Source organism: Aethalodelphis obliquidens, unplaced genomic scaffold (genome assembly GCF_003676395.1).
Source record: "Aethalodelphis obliquidens isolate GAN/ISIS:26980383/991018 unplaced genomic scaffold, ASM367639v1 scaffold120, whole genome shotgun sequence".
Taxonomy (NCBI): Eukaryota; Metazoa; Chordata; class Mammalia; order Artiodactyla; family Delphinidae; genus Aethalodelphis; species Aethalodelphis obliquidens.
The window spans coordinates 2223189-2245177 of NW_020838064.1; the positions used below are offsets into that span (position 1 = coordinate 2223189).

The 21989-nt window shown below is 40.6% G+C and overlaps 1 protein-coding gene across 1 annotated transcript; it reads left to right on the forward strand.

The window, feature by feature from the left end:
• Window positions 1-1623: 1623 nt before the first annotated feature.
• Window positions 1624-21492, forward strand: LOC113615582 (acyl-coenzyme A synthetase ACSM1, mitochondrial-like). Its single transcript, XM_027098121.1, has 7 exons — window positions 1624-1854; window positions 11753-11963; window positions 14237-14444; window positions 15992-16132; window positions 16908-17067; window positions 19001-19080; window positions 21321-21492. Exons 1-7 carry the CDS (start codon window positions 1663-1665, stop codon window positions 21490-21492), a joined length of 1164 nt encoding a protein of 387 aa, XP_026953922.1. The 5' UTR covers window positions 1624-1662.
• The last annotated feature ends 497 nt before the right edge of the window (window positions 21493-21989 follow it).

Below are 21989 nucleotides of genomic sequence, written 5' to 3' on the forward strand. Positions count from 1 at the left end.
GCCTTCTGTGTTTTCAAGAGAAATCTTCAATTCACATTTTAAATGAAATCTCCCAAATTTTAAATATTGGCAATTCAAATTTTTTCCTCCAAAGGATGAGGGTCAAACGTCTGGGCCAGCTGATTATCTTAGGGTCTTTCTTCCCTTAAGTGCTCTGATAAAACAAAAGACAGTACTGTTTATTGACAGGCACTAAAAAGGAAGGGGGCATACTTCAGTTCATGTGGTCTAAGGATCCACACAGACAAGGAAACCCTAAGGGATGAAGCTTTCCCATATCTGTCCTCTTTTCTGCAGACAGTAGCAGGGTTCCGAGGGCAGCATCAGAATTAATTGGGGTTTGGTTATTGCGTCTAAACAGGTTGAAAATAAATTGAGTCAAGTTTTATTGATCTCTTTTATGGGGCTATTGTCAAACAGTATTATCTTATTGCTGAAACGGGGAGGAGGCTTAACTGTTTGCAGTGATGAAGTGCTTGAACCTCAGAGCTATCTGTGAAGTGGCTTTCTTCTCACAGAACAGAAGTTCTAGCTTAAGCCAATTTGCACAATCAAACGTCAAGAAGCATCCTAATAAATGAGCGTTCTGCTCCCATGTTAGAAGCATTTGTTGGGATCTGGAGTGGCAAAGAAACTTTATTTCACAGGTCAAGTGATGGATTGGTAATAGCTACCTGGAATGCTGTCCTGGGGAAAACCCCGAGGCCAGATCCCAGGCCAGTAAGGAAGGTGCTGTGATATTAGCCTCCTCTGTCCTGAGTGTGCTGGTGCATGTTTGTCAATACTCTTAGAGTCTCAAGTGACAGAAACCCAATCTCAGGCAGGAAAAACTGTTGGCTCATAGAATTCAGGACAGGATATTACCAAGACAGGGGTAGAGATGCAGACGGGCCTCAGGAACAATAGTTCTGAACCAGAGACTTGCATGCCTCTGAGATACTCTCTGCCCCTTATTTCCATGTCTCTGAAATCTTCCATGTTTTCTTCACTCATGCAGAGCAGTTATCTCCACATGACAGGAATTATAGCCACTGACAGTTTCCAAAGTGTGCGTTTCATGGCTTCCACCAAGGAGAGACTGCCTTATGTACCCTTTGGTAACAAGCACACACACAGATTTTGGAGAGGGATTATGATTAGCCCAGTGTGGATTAAAAAATCGTGGGAAATGACTGCTCAGCTCTGGACCAGTCAACTTTGAACAGGGGGTGGAATCATCTAAAAATATGTCAGTTTCCATGAGAACCATACATTTGGGCTCGGTGGGAAGAGAGGTCTCCAGAGCAAGGATAACATGAGGTACAGGACTTTCAAAATGATGAGTTTCTACCAAAAAGGGGATGACCACATGGCTGCCATCCCAGGGGGTACAAAAAGAGAAGGAGACCCTCAGAAATATGTGCCAACCTTACCTGGTAGCTATAGCCCCTCCCCATCATTTTTGGCCTCATCTGGGAAGAGAAATCCCCACCTAAATCAGTAAGTTGTGCCTTCCAAATTCCAGTGAGCTGAAACAAAGTTATCACTCTAGCAGTTAACCAGGAATGTGCCTTCATTTCGTGGAAGAAGTTCCTGCTCTAATGACCGACGTATTAGCCGTCTCTCCTCAAGGCAGGTGGTGGCCTGAGAATTCTGTGCCTGCTTCCTGAGGACTGCTCCACCATGCAACGGCTGATGAAGTTCCGGGTCCTCTGGGACATCCACAGATCCCGCTGTGGCTTCTACCCTGCCCCTCAGTACCTGCGCTGCCAGTCTTTGTCAGGAGCTGGAGCCCCAAGATGGAATGACTGTGATACACCTGAGGAATTTAACTTTGCAAGTGATGTACTGGACTACTGGACTCAAATGGAGAAGGTAAGGAGGCACCCATGCTGGGGGGTGAGAACAGGATCGACCTCTTGCTCCTAGTAGGTTGAGGGGCACAGAACTAAGAATGGCTTCTGGCTAAGCCTACAAGTATCATGAAAAGCTTATGTTTTGGGCTTCAATTCTCAGCCTGGACACTTCCTCAATTCTCTGAGCCCCAGTGGTTTTATCTGTGAAATGGGGACAATCTCATTTAAGAAACAAGACAGCAGGTGAAAGTATCTGGTACACAGTCAGGTAACTGTGACCAAGTGTCAAGTTCTAATCACAGGTCAGCAAGTTGATGTTGGTCTGGATTCTCGCCTTCAACTACTGGAATTGTGAGTCTAACTAGAATTCATCTCATCACACTTGGGCTTGACTTCAGCCTACACCGAGAGGGAGGGTACAGGCAACCTGACTGTGCACATGAACATCTGACCATGCAACAAAACCATCTCATCTATCTTCCTATGAGGATGGCAAGTACATCTGGAGTCTTCCCTATCAACTACCTACTTGAGCGTGTGGCTTTAGGGTGTGTCCAGAGAATCCTGTCCCTGTGGTCTCTGCAGAAAAATGCACGTTCTTGGTTTGTCTTTTACCAAGAGACAGACCAAGAGGGGAGCTGTGGTGACACTAGGAGTTGGGGTAGACAGTGGGTGGTGTTCCAGCTACTAAGTCCCAGCTGGTAATGTCCACATTGTGAAAACCCACTGAACACTGTCTTTGTACAGAAGAAAGAATTCACCTGAGATGGAGTCAGAGAGTTGATGTATTTTTAATTTCCCATGAACATACATTCATATGTTAGTATTCAAAGCTTACATGCCTTTCATAGGGACTTTTTTCCTACCTCCATCTTTTTCCTTTTTCTGAATTTCCATAATAACTCCAGGGAAAATAGAGCCCTCAGTTATGGAGAGCCCTTTTTCATGTGCCATGTCAAGCACTTTGCACTTATTATTCTGATTAGATGGACACTTTAATTATCCCCATTTTCCAGTTGAGGAGACTGAGGTTCCAAGGGGTCAAATAACCTGCAGAATTCACAAACCTATTAAGTGAAGGAGCAGGATTTGGGTCCAGGCTGTCTGATTCTATAATCCACTGTTTAACCTGGTCTCACAATCTGATGACGTCCAAACATCTCTGCCTTCAGACTACAAACTGACTTTCATCACTGCCCAGACCAAAACTCAGGTTAGACCTTTTGAATCATGAGAAATGGCTGGAGAAGCCATCCTTTATTTTCTGTTATTTGTCTTCATAAAGTCCTTATTAGTTCACACATCAACCCCTGGAGATTATCACCATGTAAATATTTGCCCAGGGAATGCCGCGTCTTTGTTGGGTCATTGTCAATTCCTCCATATCTCCAAACTTCTCCTACCCCCAGCATCTCCACCCCATTTACATTCATTCTCACAACAGTTCTGATCTGTCTGTTTCTACTTTTCCAATTGCCTTGATCATGATCAGTGTCTCTCTAGTGACGTGTGGTGTCTGACACCTAGCAATCCCTCAGTACCCCTTTGTGGGATACATTAATTTTGAAACTTGCCGTATGAGCACTGTATGGATTGATGTTGCTCCCATGGAAGACCTTCTAGAGGGCACGCCACCATAGTCCACTCTGGCTTTCTGGGCCTCCCCTTACAACTTAACAAGCGTCATTCAGAAACTGATCCGTAGCCTAATCAACAACACAACCCAAACCATAACAAATAGAATTGATTTTGACTCAATTTTCAACACATTTTACTTTTTAAAAATGTTAAGTTAGAAATCCAACATTTTAATGTAACTTTTTTTAGCATAAGCCAGGCAACATACGTCCAGGGGTGGAATATAGTCACTCATTCAGGCCACCAATTTACAACCCCTGACTATCCTTGGGAATTAAACCCTATATTACTCTAGGCTCCAAGGATACTACACTCCAACTGATTCATGGAGCAGCCTCCCAAATCTATTCATGAGAGGTCACGTTCATGTCCAAAATCATTCATTCTGTCTCTTTGATACTGCATTCATTCATTCAGTTAGGATTTAATGAGTACCTTACATGTGTTTTCAGGATACAAGTTTTTTACCTCTTCGGTTAGAATTATTCCTAGGTCTTTTATTCTTCTTGATGCAATTGTAAATGGGATTGTTTTCTTAATTTTTCTTTGTGATAGTTAATTGTTCGTGTATAGAAATGCAACAGAACCCACACAGTTCAAACCTGTGTTGTTCAAGGGTCAACTGTATTTGCTTTATGCATTAGGTGCTCTTATGTTGGCTGCCTATATTTACAATTGTTATATCTTGTTGGATTGATTCCTTTATCATTATGAAATGTCCTTCTTTGTCTCCCATTATGCTCTTTGTTTTATTATTTTATTTCTATTTTTTTAAATTTATTTTATTTATTTATTTTTGGCTGTGTTGGGTCTTTTTTGCTGCGCGCAGGCTTTCCCTAGTTGTGGCGAATGGGGGTTACTCTTCGTTGTGGTATGTGAGCTTCTCATTGCAGTGTCCTCTCTTATTGTGGAGCATGGGCTCTAAGAACACAGACTTCAGTAGGTGTGGCTTGTGGGCTACAGAGTGCAGGCTCAGTAGTTGTGGTGCCCAGGCTTAGTTGCTCTGCAGCGTGCGGGATCTTCTAGGACCAGGGCTTGAACCCGTGTCCCCTGCATTGGCAGGTGGATTCTTAACCACTGTGCCACCAGGGAAGCCCCGCTCTTTGTTTTAAAGTCTATTTTGTCTGATATGTGTATTGGCACACCAGCTTCTTTTTTTTTTTTTCACTTCCATTTATATGGAATACTTTTTCCATCCCCTCACTTTTTCAGTCTGTGTATGACTTTAGATCCGAAGTGAGCCTCTTCACAGGATATAATGGGTCTTTTTTTTTTTATCAATTCAGCTACTCTATGTCTTTTGATTGGAATATTAATCCATTTATATTTAAGTAATTATTGCTAGGTATGTACTTATTGCCATTTTGTTGTTTTCTGGTTGTTTTGGTAGTTCTTGTTTTGTTCTTTTCTTCTTTTTTTCCTCTCTTCCCTTGTGATTTGATGACCATGTTTAGTATTATGCTTGAATTTCTTTCACTTTTCTGTGTGTGTACCTATTATAGGTTTTTGGTTTGTGGTTATCATGACATATATATATATATGGGTTTTTTTTTAAGTTGATGATCTCCTAAGGTCAGATGCATTCTAAACACCCTATATTTTTACTGTTCCTCCCCATGTTTGTTGTTTTTGATGACATATTTTTCTTTTGCATATCCATTAACTACTTATCGTGGGTATAGATGATTTTATTTCTTTGCCTTTTAACATTCTTACATAAGTGGTTCCTAATCTTGGAGAAGTGGCCTAATGTAGGAGATGTCCTATGGGCCCAGCAGCACACTCCCCTCTGGTCACCAGTGTTATATGCTCTAGGGTTATATGCTCTAGGGTCCCCCCCTCTGTGGGCTATGTGGGCCCTTCTGTTGTGGCATGGCCAACTACCGTGGGTGCACTGGTAGTCAAGGCTGGCCCCCAGACTGGTTGGCTGACATTTCCTGTCTCACGTAGTGGTTGCCAGCCTGTAGCCAGGGATGGTTCCTGATGTGGCTGGCCATGTGGCCTGGGATGTTCCAGGGCTGATCTTGGCCCTCTGATGGGTGAAGCTGGATCCTGGGATAGCCGGCCATGGGGTTGGGGCACCTGGAGCTGGGGTTGGCCCACCGTGATTGGGGTCATCTTTAGATTTAATTTAACCCTGAAATTCCTTATTTATATTCCAGAGTTGTTGTTTTTTATTTATTCATTCAGTACATATTTAACGAACATTTACTATGTACCAGGTGCTCTTCTAAGAGCTTTAATAAAGAATTTAAAAGTTATCACTATTTTTTTGTTATTGTTTTATTGAGATATAATTAAAGTATAATTATCACTGTTTTCCTAAAAAAATAAAAACCAGCAGTTTTTCAGGTCAAACTTAGCACACTAGCATGCATATCGAAATATTTAGACATAAAATCTGGGGTTTTCATTGCAGAAAAACTTTTAGTAAAGGATTTAATTTTTTTTTAATAGATAGGTTATTAAGATTTCTATTCATCAACTTTGGAAAGTTAAATTTTTTTAGCAATTTGTTCATTTCATTCAAAATGTCATAAAGTTATTTTTTGGCATAAAGTTATTAATATTTTTATTATTGCTATTTTAATGTCTGTAAGATTTGTAATAATGTACACTTTTTATTCTTGATATTTTTAATATGTTATTCTCTTTTTTTTCTTGATAAGTCTTCCTAAGAGTTTACCAATTTTATAAATCTTTTCAGAACCAGTTTTGGTTTTACTGATATTCTCTATTGTGTATTTGCTCTCCATTCCATTGATGCCTACTGTTATCTTTATTATTTCTTTTCTTGTATCCTCCCTTGATTTAATTTGTTATTCTTTTTTAGCTTCTTGAAATGGAAGCTTATGTCCTTACTTTTAAGCCTTCCTTCTTTTCCAATATATGCATTAAAAGTATAAATTTCCCACTTAGCACTCCTCTTAGGTACATTATACAAATTTTGATATGTCATATTTTATTACCATTCTGTTCTAAATATTTTTTATTTGCCTTTTGATTGTTCTCTGGCCCATAGATTACATAGAAATGTATCGGTTAGTTTCCTGATAGTTGAGGTGGGTTTCTCATTGTCTTCTTGTTAATGATTTCTAGCTTAATTCCACTGTGGTCAAAAAGTATACTCTGAGTTTTGAAACTTCTGGAGGTTAGTAAACATTACAAATGCAATGGAAGAGAATGTGAGTTATATCATTGTTGGGGAAAGTGTTTTATCTGTGTCAATTAGGATTTAAATTCTATGAAATCTATCATATTCTATCATTAATTTACAGAAATTATAGAAATTCTACTTGTATTTCATTTTAATTAAAAATAAGGGAAATTCACATAAATTCTTATGTGTTTTAACATTCAGAAAGAATCATCTCATTCATCAATCACATGAGTAATTGATCTACCTTTCCAATTTTCCTTCTTTATATTTTAGTTAGAGATTAACAAGGAGTAGCTATGTAGGTTTTTGTTTATTTAAATCAACTGTATTTATCTATAATTTACCTAGAATACAATTCGCACACTTTATATGATAGTTTAATAAGTTTTAGAACATTTCAATCACCTCAAAAATTTCCTTTTGTCCTTTCCTAGTCAATACCCCCCCATCCCCACCCTGAGCCCCAGGTAGACACTAATTTGCTGTCACTAGCCATTATATTTCTCTTTCCTAGGGTTTCATAGAAATGGAATAATATAAGATGCACTCTTTTGCATCTGGTTTCTTTTACTCAGCATGTTTTTGAGATTCATTCATACTGTCTTGTGTATTACTTCTTCATTCCTTTTTATTGCTGACTTAGTGTTTCATTTTTTAGATCTATTTCTCAATTTTCCTTTGGCTTCAAACCTCACTGCATAAAACTTTAAATCTCATATCCAGTTTAAAGGTTGTGTTTTATCTTTTGAAAACATGCTAATCTTAATATCACATTATCAGATTAATTCTGAGACCCCAAACCATAAATGCTTAAGCAATATCTTCTTCAAGTTGCAAGAGTTAGGAGTCTAAACATTTGTCTGAATAAAAACAAAAATTATTTTTACCTTGATACGCCAAACTTTCTATCATTTTGTAAACTCATACAGAAATATTATATAGTCTGTTCCCCTTATATAGACAGTGCACAACTAGTCATTTATACTTGCTAACATTCCTTAATCTGTAGGAGAATAATTTTTTTCATAGCACTGATTTTTCCATAGATATGACTATATGTATATACATATATCTGTGTGTGTGTATGTATGTATATATGTATATAATTCTTATCTCAGGTGAGACACACTCTTTTGTTCCAATCATATGAGGCAAAGATGGTAGGATTAAGTTTGCACATATGTGGGAAATAATTTCTGGTAGATTATACACCAAACAGTTATCAGTGTTGACCTTCAGGGAGTGAAAATGTGATGAGAAACTTGAAGAAATTTTTCTGTTCAGAAGAAATTTTTCTGTTAGTAAGATTGTGCCTTGCGTGAACTTTTACTCTGAACATGCTTTGTTTGGGGAATTAAAAAAACTTCAAAAAATCGTTTTACTTGGGGAAAATAAAAGACTTGATTTAAACAAGAAAATGAAAGTTGTCCATAAACATTTAAAACTGTTTACATACATGTGTATATGTATGTCTTGTTCACCATTGTATCCTTTTGGTCTAAGAACAGTGCCTAAGAAATAATGAGAATTTGGCAAATATATATTGAATGAATGAATGGATACTATTATATAAATTTGGTTTTAATGTAAATATGGTGTTGCTTTTCTAAATTGATATTGTATTATAAGATTTCTACTGCAAAGATATTCTGAAAGTTTTCTTGATTGGTTTTATCATATTCCATCACATGGAAGTAACAATTCTGTCGAAAGCATATAGTTGAATTCTGGGTTTTTTATCCATTTTGCCAATCTAGTTCTTTTGATTGGGGAACTTCATTCACTTACATTTAAAGTAATTACCGATAAGGATGACTGACTATTGCCATATTGTTAATTGATTCCTTGATGTCACAGCTTTTGTGTCCCTCAGTTCATCCCTTACTGCCTTCTTCTGTGTTTAGTTGATTTTTTGTAGTGATATGTTTTGATTTTCTTTTCGTTTCCTTTAGGGAATATTCTGTAGATAATTTCTTTGTGATTACCATGGGGATTACATATAACATTCCAAATTATAACACTTCATTTGAAACTAATAACAACATAACTTCATTCACATACAAAACCCTACTGTCTTCCGGTTCCCTTGCACCTTCCTATATTATGTTATTGATTTCACAAACTATATCTTTACATATTGTCTACCCATTAACATAGATTTATAATTATTTTTTATGCTTTTGTGGTTTCCATACAGTGAAAGAATAAAAACTGAAGTTATGAACCAAAATTATAACAATACTGTTTTTATATTTGTCTTTATCTTTATTAAAGAACTTTATACTTTTATATTTAAGTTACTCTCTAATATCCTTTCATTTCAACTTAACTCCTTTTAGCATTTCTTGTAGGGAAAGTCTAAGGATAAAGAACTCCCTCAGTGTTGTTTTTTTTTTTAATCTGAGAATGTCCTAATTTCTCCCTCATTTTTAAAAAACTATTTAATTTATATTGGAGTATAGCTGATTAACAATGTTGTGATAGTTTCATGTGCACAGTGAAGCAACTCCACCATACATATTCTCCCTCATTTTTGACGGACAATTTTGCTAGATATAGAATTTTTGGTTGACAGTTTTTTTTTCTTTATCACTTTAAATATATAATCTCACTGCCTTCTGGTCTTCAATCCACTGGTAATCTTATTACGAATTTCACCTGATGAGTCACTTTTCTCTTGCTGCTTTTAAGATGCTCTCTTTGTCTTTGTCATCTGTAGTTTGATTGTAATGTCTCTCTGTGGGTGTCTGGGTTTTCCTACTTGGAGTTCATTGAGCCTCTTGTATTTGTCTCTCCATGCCTTTCCTCAAATTTGAGAAGTTTTTAGCCATTATTACTTCAGATAAGTTCTATGCTCCATTTTCTCTCTTTTTTCTCCTTCTGATAGTCCCATAATGTGTATATTGGTCTATTTGATTGTGCCCCATAAGTTTCTTAGGCTCTGTTCATTTTTCTTCTTGTATTTTTCTTTTTGCTCTTCTGACTCAATAATTTTAGATGACTTGTCTTCAAGTTTATTGATTCTTTCTGCTGCCTACTCTGTCTACTGTTGAGTCCCTTTGTGAAGTTTTCAATTCAGTTATTATATTTCTCAGCTTCAGAATTTCTGTTTGGATCTTTTTGTAATTTGTATCTCTTTGTTGATATTCTCATTTTGTGCATATATTATTTTCCTGATTTGCTTTAGTTCTTTGTGATTTCCTTTAGCTTTTTCAGTGTATTTAAGACAGTCATTTAAAAATCTTTGTCGGGGGGCTTCCCTGGTGGCGCAGTGGTTGAGAATCTGCCTGCCAATGCAGGGGACACGGGTTTGAGCCCTGGTCTGGGAAGATCCCACATGCCACAGAGCAACTAGGCCCGTGAGCCACAACTACTGAGCCTGCACGTCTGGAGCTTGTACTCTGCAACAAGAGACGCCACGACAGTGAGAGGCCCGCGCACCGTGATGAAGAGTGGCCCCTGCTCGCTGCAACTAGAGAAAGCCCTCACACAGAAACGAAGACCCAACACAGCCAGAAATAAATAAATAAATAAATAAAATTTTTAAAAAAAATCTTTGTCTAGTAACTGCAGCCTATGTTTCTTTAGGGTCAGTTCCTGGAGATTCAAGTTGTTACTTCGAATAGGCTGCTTCTCTTTTTCTTTGTAGACCTTGTGATCTGTTGTTAAAAATTGCATATTTAAAAGAAATAGCTTCCTCTCTCAGTCTTTGCAGCCTGGCTCCATGCAGGGAAAGACCTTCAGTAATCTGCTCAGTACAAAAACTTAAGGTCTTCTCTGGCATGTGTCTTTCCTGGTCCTGTGCATGTGCTTTTTTTTTTTTTTCTAGTTTTGGCTGCTGTTTAAAGTTTTAATTTTTTTAAAAGTCTCCTAGGGGGCTTCCCTGGTGGCGCAGTGGTTGAGAGTCCTCCTGCTGATGCAGGGAACATGGGTTCGTGCCCCGGTCCGGGAAGATCCCGCATGCCGTGGAGCAGCTGGGCCCGTGAGCCATGGCCGCTGAGCCTGCGCATCCGGAGCCTGTGCTCTGCAACGGGAGAGGCCACAACAATGACAGGCACATGTACTGCAAAAAAAAAAAAAAAAAGTCTGCGGCTTCTGGGGGACTTAAATATTCTATTCTTTTTTGTCTGTAGTCTCTAATCCCTATGTAACCACAGGTCTAAAATTTCCACACACTGTGACATTTGCCACTGTTTTCAGATACCTCCAATATGCCATCATACCCATCTGAGCTCCAAGTCAGTCAAGACAGAAACCAGTGCCTAAGGCCGCCTCCAGACTAGCCAGAACGTTGCACACAAGTTTCAATCTTTTTCATCTATCCCAGGGGAGGGGCTGGGAATTGGGTGGCTTCCTCTGACTACACTGTACCACATCAGAGAGCGAGTGGTGCAAGAATAAGCAAAATCACCACAAAATTTCTTACCATTTTGGTTATGACTTTTTATTGTTTGGGCATTTGTTGGTTGCTGTGCGTTTGTGACTCTTTTCTAAATTCCTACAAAGGCATCTTAGTCTATTGTTGTTTACTTGATGTTTTAGTGAGGGAAAAAGGCCCTGGAGCTTCCAAGACTGACTTCTTGCACCTCTAGAGGTACCTTAATTTAAAAAATAATTTCCTCAAATATTCAGGAATTAAATTATCCTCTTTTATTTTGTTGTAATAATAATAACAGTAATTTTATTGAGCACCTACTATATGCCAGACACTGTTATACACACTTGACCTTTTAAAATAATTAATTTGAACTTTACTACATTCTAGGTAGTATTATTATACCCTTTTCATAGGTGAGAAAACTGAGGCACAGAGGGTAACCTACTGTCCATGTGGAACTAAGACAGACACACGGGGAATAAAATTGTAAGTCTTCAATAAGTAACATGAAGGCTCTTCATGGTTTTATGTGACTTAAGACGAGGGGGTTACAGTAGACCCGAAGACGTTGGCTGGATCACACCTCCCCTCAACTTCTCTTGGCGCTATAAATGCTTTAAAATGGGATCTCAGACCTTGAGCTACACTCACAGTGGAATGTGACTGTGGTAGTGGATTGGCCACATTAGTGCCCCTTTCCTTTGAATCAGGAAATAACATGTAGCATATGATCCTAACCAGGAAGGCAAGAGAGGTCCAAACCCAGCCCTGTGGTGGGTGAATAATCAAGGGGATGAAGTGAAGTGGAGTTTCAGAGAGATGACAGACTTAACCCGTCGTGCAGCCAACGTCTTCACACAGACCTGTGGCCTCCAGGAGGGAGACCATCTAGCCTTGATTCTGCCTCGAGTGCCTGAGTGGTGGCTGGTGATCGTGGCCTGCATCCGAACAGGTCAGTGACCCAAGCAGACCTTGGGGCTCACCTAGAGCCAGTTTGTCCTGAAATATTAGGTGTTTTCTCTTCCCCCCAATTTTTATTCTTCACAGTCTTTCTTTTTCTCAGACTCACTCAAATATTATTTTACTCCTTCTCATCCACTCTCTCCCTTATACTCACACCCTCTCAAACACAATGTCATAATTATCGCTCTCTCTCTCTCACACACACACGCACACACACACACACACGCACACACTTTCTCTTACACGGTCTCAGACATTCTTGCTTCTTTATAAGATTCATCAATTGTTAACGTTTTGCCATATTCGAGCCCTCTCTCCCAGTGAGTCATTTAAGAATCAGTTGCAGACACTGTGACACCCATAAACACCAGATAAACACTGCAGCATGCATCTGCTAAGATCCAAGACATTTCCTTCACATGACCACAGTAGAGTTATCACACAAGAAGTTTAACACTGATGCAATAGAGTTACCTGATATACATCCATCATCAAAATTCTTCAATTCTCCCAATAAGGTCCTTTATAGCAATTATTTGGTTTAAATCAAAAATCCAATTCATTGCATTTAGTTGTTATATCTCCCCCGTCTCCTTTAATCTAGAATGTTTCTCTACGTTCTACACTGTCTACATGACGATGACAATTTTGAAGCGTCTAAGCCAGTTGTTTTGCAGAAGGTCCATCAAAATGTGTATTTCTGACTCCTTCTTCATGATTATCTTCAGGTTAGACATTTTTAGCCCAGGCACTAGAAGGGCAATATTGTGTCTTCCCTGGTGCATCACATTGGGGATATATAAAGTTGGTTTGCCCTAATATCATTGATATTATCACTTTAGAAAGGTAGTATCCACCTTTGTAAAGGTACCTTTTCCTTTTGTAGTTAGTAAGTAATCTGTCGTATAATATTTATGGGACTGTGTGAATATCCTGTTCCCCAACTGTCTTTCCCTTTATGGTTTGAGAATCCACTGATGATTCCTGACTGAATTGAATATTTTAATGGTGGTCTTTTATTAGGATTTTCTATTTATATCATTCCCTCTACATTTATTAGTTGGCATTCTTCTATAGAGATTTTCCTTTCCCTTTTAATTGCTTATCTATGCATTAATCTATACAATCAGTATGGGACTCATGGATTCTTTTTCGAATCACTTCAGTTGTTCTATAATGCATGCTCATACAACAATATGTCGTGCTCTTGGTCACATATTCTCCGTCTCATGTTTTCTCACAAATAGTTGATTAATCCGTCAAGATCAAGAATTAACAGCAGTGGCTGAGGGAGTATAGAGAAGCCATGCCATCTGTATAGTGAAGAGATGGTCCATGAGAAACCCAAGACATGACTTGAGACCTCTGGGATAAGAAGAATTAAAGAGGAGTAGAAGCAAAGGACGGAAATTCCAAGAATGGAAATGCTTAGAGTCAGGAGTAGCCTATACGAAGAATGGTCACCTTGAAATAGAGAATAGAGTTGTGCGAGAGAAAGATGGAGAGTGAGCAGTGCCCTCAGAGTCAGGATGGGGAGTGTGGTGTTTTCCTGGAGACAGGGTCCAGGTGTTAGTGGGAAGAAGAAATGTGGAGGGGAAAAAGTCAGTGCTCCGTGGAACTAAGCAGGCTAATAATATGGAAGGTGGGTAGTAGGAAGATTCAGGACAGGGCATCTGGTGGAGAAATTAGAATGCAATAGGGGCACACAAGACTTGAGCTAATTGTTGGTGATGGAAGATGGAAGGGAAAGTAGAAAAGTTCAAAGGACATTGTAGTTAACTTTGGGTATGACGAAACGAAGGAAAGAGAGGAGATTCAAGATGACACAAGGAACGATGACAACAGATGACAAGAGATTCACGATGACAGAGAAGGAAGTGAGAGGAGAAAAATGGGGGCAGGGAGGCAGAGTCAGGGACACTGTCCTACTTGTATCTTTCCCAGATCCTGTGTAAATTTGTATGGAGAAGGACTCACCTGTCTACTGGCTAGATCCATTTAGAGTAGAAATTATTAGGGCAGGCTTTTCAAATTTTAATGTGCATAGAAATCCCTTGGAGACCTTGTTAAAATGCAGATTCTGATTCAGTAAGTTTGGGGTGGGGGGTGAGATTCTGTGTCTTAGGGGGTGTTGATGCTGTGGACCATACTTTGCATGCCAAGAAGTTAGGGGATGTCTGTGCAGATAAACCAGATCTGACAGCCAAGGATGTGAGGCTGTGAAAGAGATACCAGAACAGGCAGTTTCTTTCTCATCCCTAGGGATCGTCTTCATGCCAGGGACCACCCAGATGAAGGCCAAGGACATTCTCTACCGACTACAAGTGTCTAAAGCCAAGGGCATCGTGACCACAGATACCCTTGCCCCAGAGGTGGATTCTGTCGCTTCTGAGTGTCCTGCTCTGAAAACCAAGCTCCTGGTGTCTGACCACAGCCGTAAAGGGTGGCTGGACTTCCGATCACTGATGAAGTGAGTTTCTGGTCTGATGAATGTGCTTTCTGAGGAGTGGCAGGAGAAAGCCACTCACTGCCTAGTGCTGGTACAGAAGCAGCCAGTGGGAGGAAGCTCACCAGGTCTGAGCTTCTCTTCACAGCTATGTCACTGATTTGCTGTGCAACCTTGGGCTAGTTCCTTCTCCTCTCTTGGCTGCAATTGTTTTATGTATTAAATGAGGAAATTGAACTTCTATGGCTCTCTCACTAAAATAAATCACCCCTGTGCAAAGGAGATGTGTAAAGTCAGAGGGTTATTGTGTTGCATGTTCCTTGTAGGTGGGGAATCTGAATATTATTTTTATGTAAATAATTAGCAATTAAAGAAGTTGAACAAAAGGTTAAGATGAATTTTTACGGTGAAACATGGTACTGAGGAAAAAATGACAGGCAGCTTTGGGAGCAAACACTTTCCATGTCCTAGGGGGTGGGTGTCTATAGGGACGCCTTGAAGGAAAAGTTAGGGAAGTGCTGAAGGTAAGAAAGACCCCTCCACCTCCAAAACTCTGATTCTGCAAGTCTTTAGGCATTTTTCATATCACACACAAACCATGCTGGATTTGTTTTCTTGAAGTAATTCCACAGTTTTTAAAGCTCTTTACTTCAACCCCCAAGGGCAAATATTACAGTGAAATCACATCTTATGCTAGATTCTAAAGTCGGAGAAATAGATTAAAATAGCTTAAACAAAGAACACTCATTAAAACTCGCCTAAATTTCCCAGACTCAGTATGGTATCATTTCTCCACAAGAGCCAGGGCTCCCTCCAGCACTGGGATTGCTTGCAGCCTCTCTGCCTGAGTACTATAGGAAGCTTGCATTTACCATTGTAATAGGCCCGAGAAAGAGGCTCTCAGCCAAGGAGAAGCTCCCCAAGAACCGAGGCCGACGGAGGGAGCTACGGATCCTACCTTCCACCTCCAGCTCATGCTAGCGCAGATGTACATGTATACATTCCTTACACTGTCGTTCTCCCTAGCTTTCTCTTTCCCACCCTTCAACACCAAGTTTATGAGGTTAAATTCCCGTGAAGCTAGTCTGTGAAAAATACAAGGTTAGCAGTGTGACTAAAAGCATAGTATATGGATCGCACTGTCTGAGTTTGAATCCTGGCTCTGCAACTTGCTGGCTATATGTCTTCAGGTAAGTTACCTAACCTCTCTGAGCCTCAGTTCCCTCATCTACAAAATGGGCATAAAAGCAGTACTTGCCTCTTAGGGTTGCTCTGAAGATTGAATGAGTTCTTATTTGTAGATCATTTAGAGCATTGTGTGGAATCATTGGAAATACTATTTCAATGTTTATTAAAGTAAAAATAATCCATCATATTTTCCCCACTTTTTAAAATGAAGAAATGTCAGTCCACCTATCCAAGTCACCCATAAACTTTGTTTGGTGCCTAATACTGGGAGTTGCAAACCCCAGTTTTCTGACTCCAAGACTCATATTGCTTCTTTTGCTTCCCCAGAGGATGGAAAAACAGGAAACATGACTTCTGTCCTTTTGTATTGAATCCCTTTGCAGATCAGAATCCCCAGTTCACACCTGTATTAAGTCAAAGACCCTGGACCCAATGGCCATCTTCTTCACCAGTGGGACCACAGGCTTCCCCAAGATGGCAAAGCACAGCCATGGACTTGCTTTGCGATCCTTCTTCCCTTCATGGTAGGAGAGAGGGCACCAGCTTAGAAGCTGGGCCACGGATCTGGGGTGAAGTGTGTATGTATATGTGTATGTGTATGTGCTGGGAAAGGAACTCTTGGTGGAATTGACCCCATGCTGTTTATGCTTTCTGCTCTCTTTGGTTCAGACCCCTAAGGGTGTGAGAAGTATAGGCTGACAGAGGCATCTGAATGACAAAGGAGGCTCTTTTGGGTCCTGCCTGAGCACCTTTACAGGAGGCATGGAGGAGATGTGGGTGGAAACAGCAGGCATTCTGCAAACCACACAAATGACAAGCCCCTGTGTCCCTGTCAGTAGTTCCAGGGTTTGGTGGGGAAAGATAAAATGCTCCAGCAATGTGACCTTACGTGACAGGTCCTCTCCTCTCCTTGATTGTGGACAAATCCGGCATAGAGTTTCCCAGTCATGAACTGTTAGGGAAAAATAATACCTGGAACTAAGCCACACCAAGCCACTGCCCTAACCTGGAACAAACATAGAGGCTGAAACTGGATTAACCATTTAATTGGTTTTAAACCAAACTCTTCTCCCTTCTCTCCATCCCTCAACTAGTAATATTCAAACCAGACCACGTTCTATATACTTTGTACCTTATTAACCAGACCAGGGGGACAGAGAAGGCTTTTTGTAGATAGTTGGCATCTGTGCTAATGATAACAACTGAGTAGCAAAATCCTGGAGGAATGCGGGTGGAGAGAAGGGAAGGATAGTATAGTAGTCAAAATAGTATCTGAGGCTAACTATATTTTGGAGTTAGCAGGAAATTACTGCAGCTGAAGACGTCTGATGTCCTCTGGTGCCTGTCAGACACAGGCTGGATTCTGGCTGTTGGAGGGTCCCTGCTTGAACCATGGACAGCGGGGTCTACAGTCTTTGTCCATCATCTGCCCCAGTTTGACCCCAAGGTCATTGTACAGGTAAGAAGACGAAACTTTCGATATCAACAAACTCCCAGAAAAAACTCATTTCGAGTTCAAACACTGGATCCAACTGAGAAAATACTTTATTAGCAAAGAAGCCTCTTAGTATAACTCTTAGCATAATATAACCCTGGCTCTGGGTTTCTCAAAGTGCGAAGCACTGAATCAATCATCGTATCAGAATTACATCAAGAGGTAACTTTGAAGAAAACACATATTCCAAACCTTTCCCTAGACCTATGGGTCAGACTTTGTGGACCTGGGAACCAGAATATACGTTTTGAGAAATGAAAGCAAACAGAACAAGCTCAGGTCTCCTGGATCCTGGATCCTGGCTCTACCAGGGCCGGGTAGCTGGTGTGTGAATGTTGTATTTGTGTGGCTGCTCAATTTAATGACATATTTAGAAGCAAAGGCCTTGGAATATGACAGATCTAGTTTCGTATCCCACGATTGACATTTATTAGTGGTTTGCTTCCACTCTGAGCTTCAGTTTCCTTATCTGTAAAATGAGACTCCTAATGGTTACTATCGCCACAAAATTGTTGGGAATATTAATGAGATGACATAGGAAAGGTGTGTAAAGTGCTTAGCCCTGAGACTAGCCCAGAGAGAACACTCAGTAAGTGGTAGCAGTTGCTGGTATGCATACACCATGATAATAATGGAGGTCACCTGCGTGAACTCCTTCAACGTATTTCTCTTCACTTAAAAATTGTCTTTGTGTCTCCGCTCACTCCCCTGCTTTCTGTCTCAGAGGCAGACCTGCCCCTTCACCTCTCAACGTCCAACTCCCTCCCGACACCTGCTGCCGATCCTGTTCTTTTCCCTGCCCTTGGGTTTGGAGCCCCTCTCTATTAATCTTTAACTCATTAAACCTTTTCTCCTGTATTTGCAATCTCTCACTTTTCATTGACTCTACTCCCTCAGTCCATAAACACATTCAAAGTTCCTCATCCTAAGAACACCTGCCCTTCACCCTGGTACACCTTGGACCAGCCCCGTCTCTCCTCCCTTAAGGTCAGATTGCTCCACAGAACATTCTCCACTTGCTACAGCTACCGCCTGTTCCCCCAGCTCACCCCTGAACACCATAGTCATCCAAGGCTCTGCCCTCAACTTTCCCTCCCCTCTAAGCAGCTTCCTGTACTTCCATTTCTCCAGCAGGTACGTCCACTCGGGTGGCTCCCAAAACTGTCCAGTCCTCCCTCCAGGCTAGTTTCCACCTGTTTTTCTGCTGGTTGGTTAAGTGCATCTGCTCATCCCTCCAGCACCTGAAACTGTACCTCCCACTTCTCATTCCCTGCCCCTATGTCAACATCTGCCTCTCCGTCATTATTTTCTGCCTGCATCCTGCCAGTCTCTGAGGCATAGAACTGCACAAACCACAATGAATCCACCTCTCTCCTTCCCCCACCAGGTCTAATTCTTCTTCCCCTACAAGGGGTGTCCCCACAGTCTCAGTGTATTTTAAGCTTGAATTATTTCAAAGAACTGAGTCTACAAATTTACCCCAAACCCTGCATTTGAAAGTTCAGTTGTTTAATTTACTTTACAATTATTACTTTCGTGAATTTTTAAAAATAAACTTTTTAAATTACTTGGTTTCAGTCTCTCCTATTGAAGATGGGAGATGGTGACTAAAACGAAAAATGTTAAATTAAAAATTTACCATTCAAATTCACAAAACAAAACTTCCCCTTCATTCCCTCCCTACCCAGCCCCTCAACTTAGACTTTCTTGTGTTGCTCCGATAGTACCTGACACATGCCATGTACGGAATTCATGCTCAATTTAGGTATACTGAAAGAATTAACAGATGAATAAATGGGCTCTCCTAGAGGAGAGGTCAGAATTAAAATGCTAACAACAAATCTATGTTTTAAATTTTAATTGCAAAAATAAAATTTTTTCTCTCCTAACTTTCTAGACTTTATTCAAATACCCTATTACCCAATGCTTTGCTGCGCCCTCTGTATTTCGAATGATTCTGCAGCAGAATTCCGCCAGGTATGGTAGATGTGGTTGCGGTTGGTAACAGGAATCTTCGGGTAGGATTTTAAGTAATCTGATGCACTGTGGTCTGACTGATTTTAGCTATGGTTCTTTGAGGATACTGTGTGTGTGTGTGGTGGGGGGTAAATGTTGGGGGTGATATTTAGCAGCTAGTCTAATTGGTTCTTTAAACAGGATTCAGAGAACCAAACGAAACACTGAGTGAGCCTTGCATCATTGTGGGTTTTTACTTTTATAAACATTTTTGTTGTCAAGTAAACATACAGAAAACTATATAATATATACATTTACAGATTAATGAATTGTTGAAAATAAAACAGCTATGTAACCGCTCACCGAAGGCCCAAAAATAGGACATGGCCAGTGTCCCCAGAGACCTCCTCATGCCTCTCCATCTCCATTAAAGGAATCCACTGTCTTGGCTTTTATGGTTCATTTCCTTATTTCCCTCATAGTTTACACAGGAAATATCCCTAAACAAATTACTTTACTTGCTTTTGAGCTTCATGTAATCGTACATTATGCCATAATATCTGGCTTCTTTTTTCAACATTATGTTTCTAAGAAGTGTCCGTGTTGTTAAATAATGCTGGAGTTAATTTTCATTGCTGTATAACATTACATTTTATGAAAGTAGCACATTTTAACTCAGTTCTATTATTGGGCATTTGGGTAGTTTTCAGTTTGGGACTATTGATGATTAATGCTGCATTGAATTTTTGAACATGTCCATAAACACGTAAACACACATTGCTGTAGATCTTCTCTGGGGAAGGAATTGCTAGGTCACACTGACATTGCACCCTACTACCTTATTTTCCAAAGTTTTGAACCAAGGTATGCTCACCCTAGCAGGGTAGGAGAATTCCCATTGTTTCACATCTTTGGCAATATTTGTTTTTGTCCAAGTTTTAATTTTTGCCAATCTGGTGGGCATGTAGTATCACACTGTAATTTTATTTTTGCATTTCCCCATGTTTGTGGATTAATTTTTAGCTCACCTGAAATCTGCTCTTTGAACCTTATGGTTGTTTATGTATCTTTTAGCGACTCTGAAATTGAAATGGCTACCTCAGAATCAGAGCTAACATGTTTTAGACATAAAAGACTTAAAATACCAAGGAGTTCAATTTATGAAGATAACTGAAATACAGCTTGATTTTATTCATGAACTCTCAATCTGACAGAATTATGTTTCCAACTGTATTTCAAAGCTCATATTACAGCTACTTTTTGCAACGTTCTTGAGATGGTGAACAAACCCCATACAAATTCAACCAGGGCATGAATATTGACTCTATTGGAGACTCTGCCCATTTTGTGTACTTTGGTTAAAGCTCAAGAAGAATGAGGAACATACCCTCAATGAAGCCAGCCCTGCTGTCCATCACTACAGGCTCTGTATATATGAGGAGAGGGTGACAAGGGATTCTGCCACCTCCCTCATCCCTACGAGCTGGCTCAGCTCAGCCTCGTGCAAAGTGGTACTAAGACCCCAATCACTTCTACCCATTTCCTTCAGGGAATCCATCATTATTTTGTGATGGTTTTTGTATTATTTATGGAAATCTTCATGGGGAAAATAGATGAGAGGATTTACATCGCACAACGTACCTAGCAAACTACTGCAAATATTCACAGCAGACTTTTCTGTTCTCTCCCAAATTCCTGCTCTCAGGGCTGTTACCTGTGATCCTTCTTCCCTTCACTTACATGAACCCCGGTCTTCCTTGATGTCCCGAGCAATTCATTTCCAACCCCTAATTTGCGTTCTCCAGCCAGAAACACAAAAGGCCTTCAGTTCACATAAGCCCACTCTTCCCAGAAGGCGGTACAGTTCTATTACCATTCTAGCATATCCCTGGTGTCTTATCCCTCAGCCCTTATGGTTTATAAAAATATCCCTCTTAGCCACATAAAATGCTTAGAATGTGTTCCAAGCACACTTTTCTCCCTCTTGTTACATCAACATCCATATTCAATCCTGATCTCCCTGATTTAACCCATCAGCCTCACCACCACCTACCCCTGCCAGGTGAGTTAACAGGTACCAACAGGAAATGACTTCCACTTGGACTTGACCACCAGGAAAATGCCCAGAAGGCAAGTAAGAAAGCGAAGAAGCAGAAGGATGAATGATCCAGATGACAATGCTCTGAGCTCTCCCTGGGCCTGGGGCAGAGCGCCCAAGCCCATTCTGCGGAGGCTCTGTTGACACCTTGCCTTCCCCTCAGCCTCAGGTTCCCCACCCTGGAGCACTGCTGTACTGGTGGGGAGGCCCTGCTGCCCGAGGAGCAAGAGCTGTGGAGAAGACAGACAGGCGTTCTGCTCTACCAGGCCTACGGACAGTCAGAAACGGTAGGTGAAGGGTCCCTCTGGGCCAGTCAGGATGTGCTCGTCCACTGAGCCCAGCAGAAGAGCTGAATCCTGCTATGAGTGTGTGCAGAGCACACAGCATTGCTCAAAGCCAGTGGGAGGCTCCAGAGCTCTAGGCTTATTTGTCCCAAATAAATTTGCAGAAAAGACAGTTGCAGCTCATCAACTTGTCAAAAGACCCATGTGCTGAAAACTATTGGACAAAAACTTAGAAAGGGGTCTAAGGACATGGTGCCACTGTACCTGTGATAATTAGTTATAATTAAGGGAGCCCAGGAGGGGCACTGGCATAGAAGGCACTCTCCAGAGACATGGAAGCCACCACTGCAAGTCCTATCCACTTCACCGTCCCTTCCTAGGCAGCAACCACAGGAGCAGGCCGGAGCTAGACCCGGAAGTTCACTAGTTCATTTCTGGGTGTTTATGAGGAGAGCACACAGCTTTGATGGTGAGAAACTAGCAGGAGGAGAGATCTTCTATATACACGCCACACACACACACACACACACACACACACACACACACAC

Bases quoted from the DNA above. Each gene is read 5' to 3' on its own strand.
- LOC113615582 (XM_027098121.1), top strand. From the start codon at position 1,663: ATGCAACGGCTGATGAAGTTCCGGGTCCTCTGGGACATCCACAGATCC. The intron at 11,964-14,236 runs GTCAGTGACCCA...TCTCATCCCTAG, and splicing joins CGTGGCCTGCATCCGAACAG to GGATCGTCTTCATGCCAGGG. The intron at 14,445-15,991 runs GTGAGTTTCTGG...ATCCCTTTGCAG, and splicing joins GACTTCCGATCACTGATGAA to ATCAGAATCCCCAGTTCACA.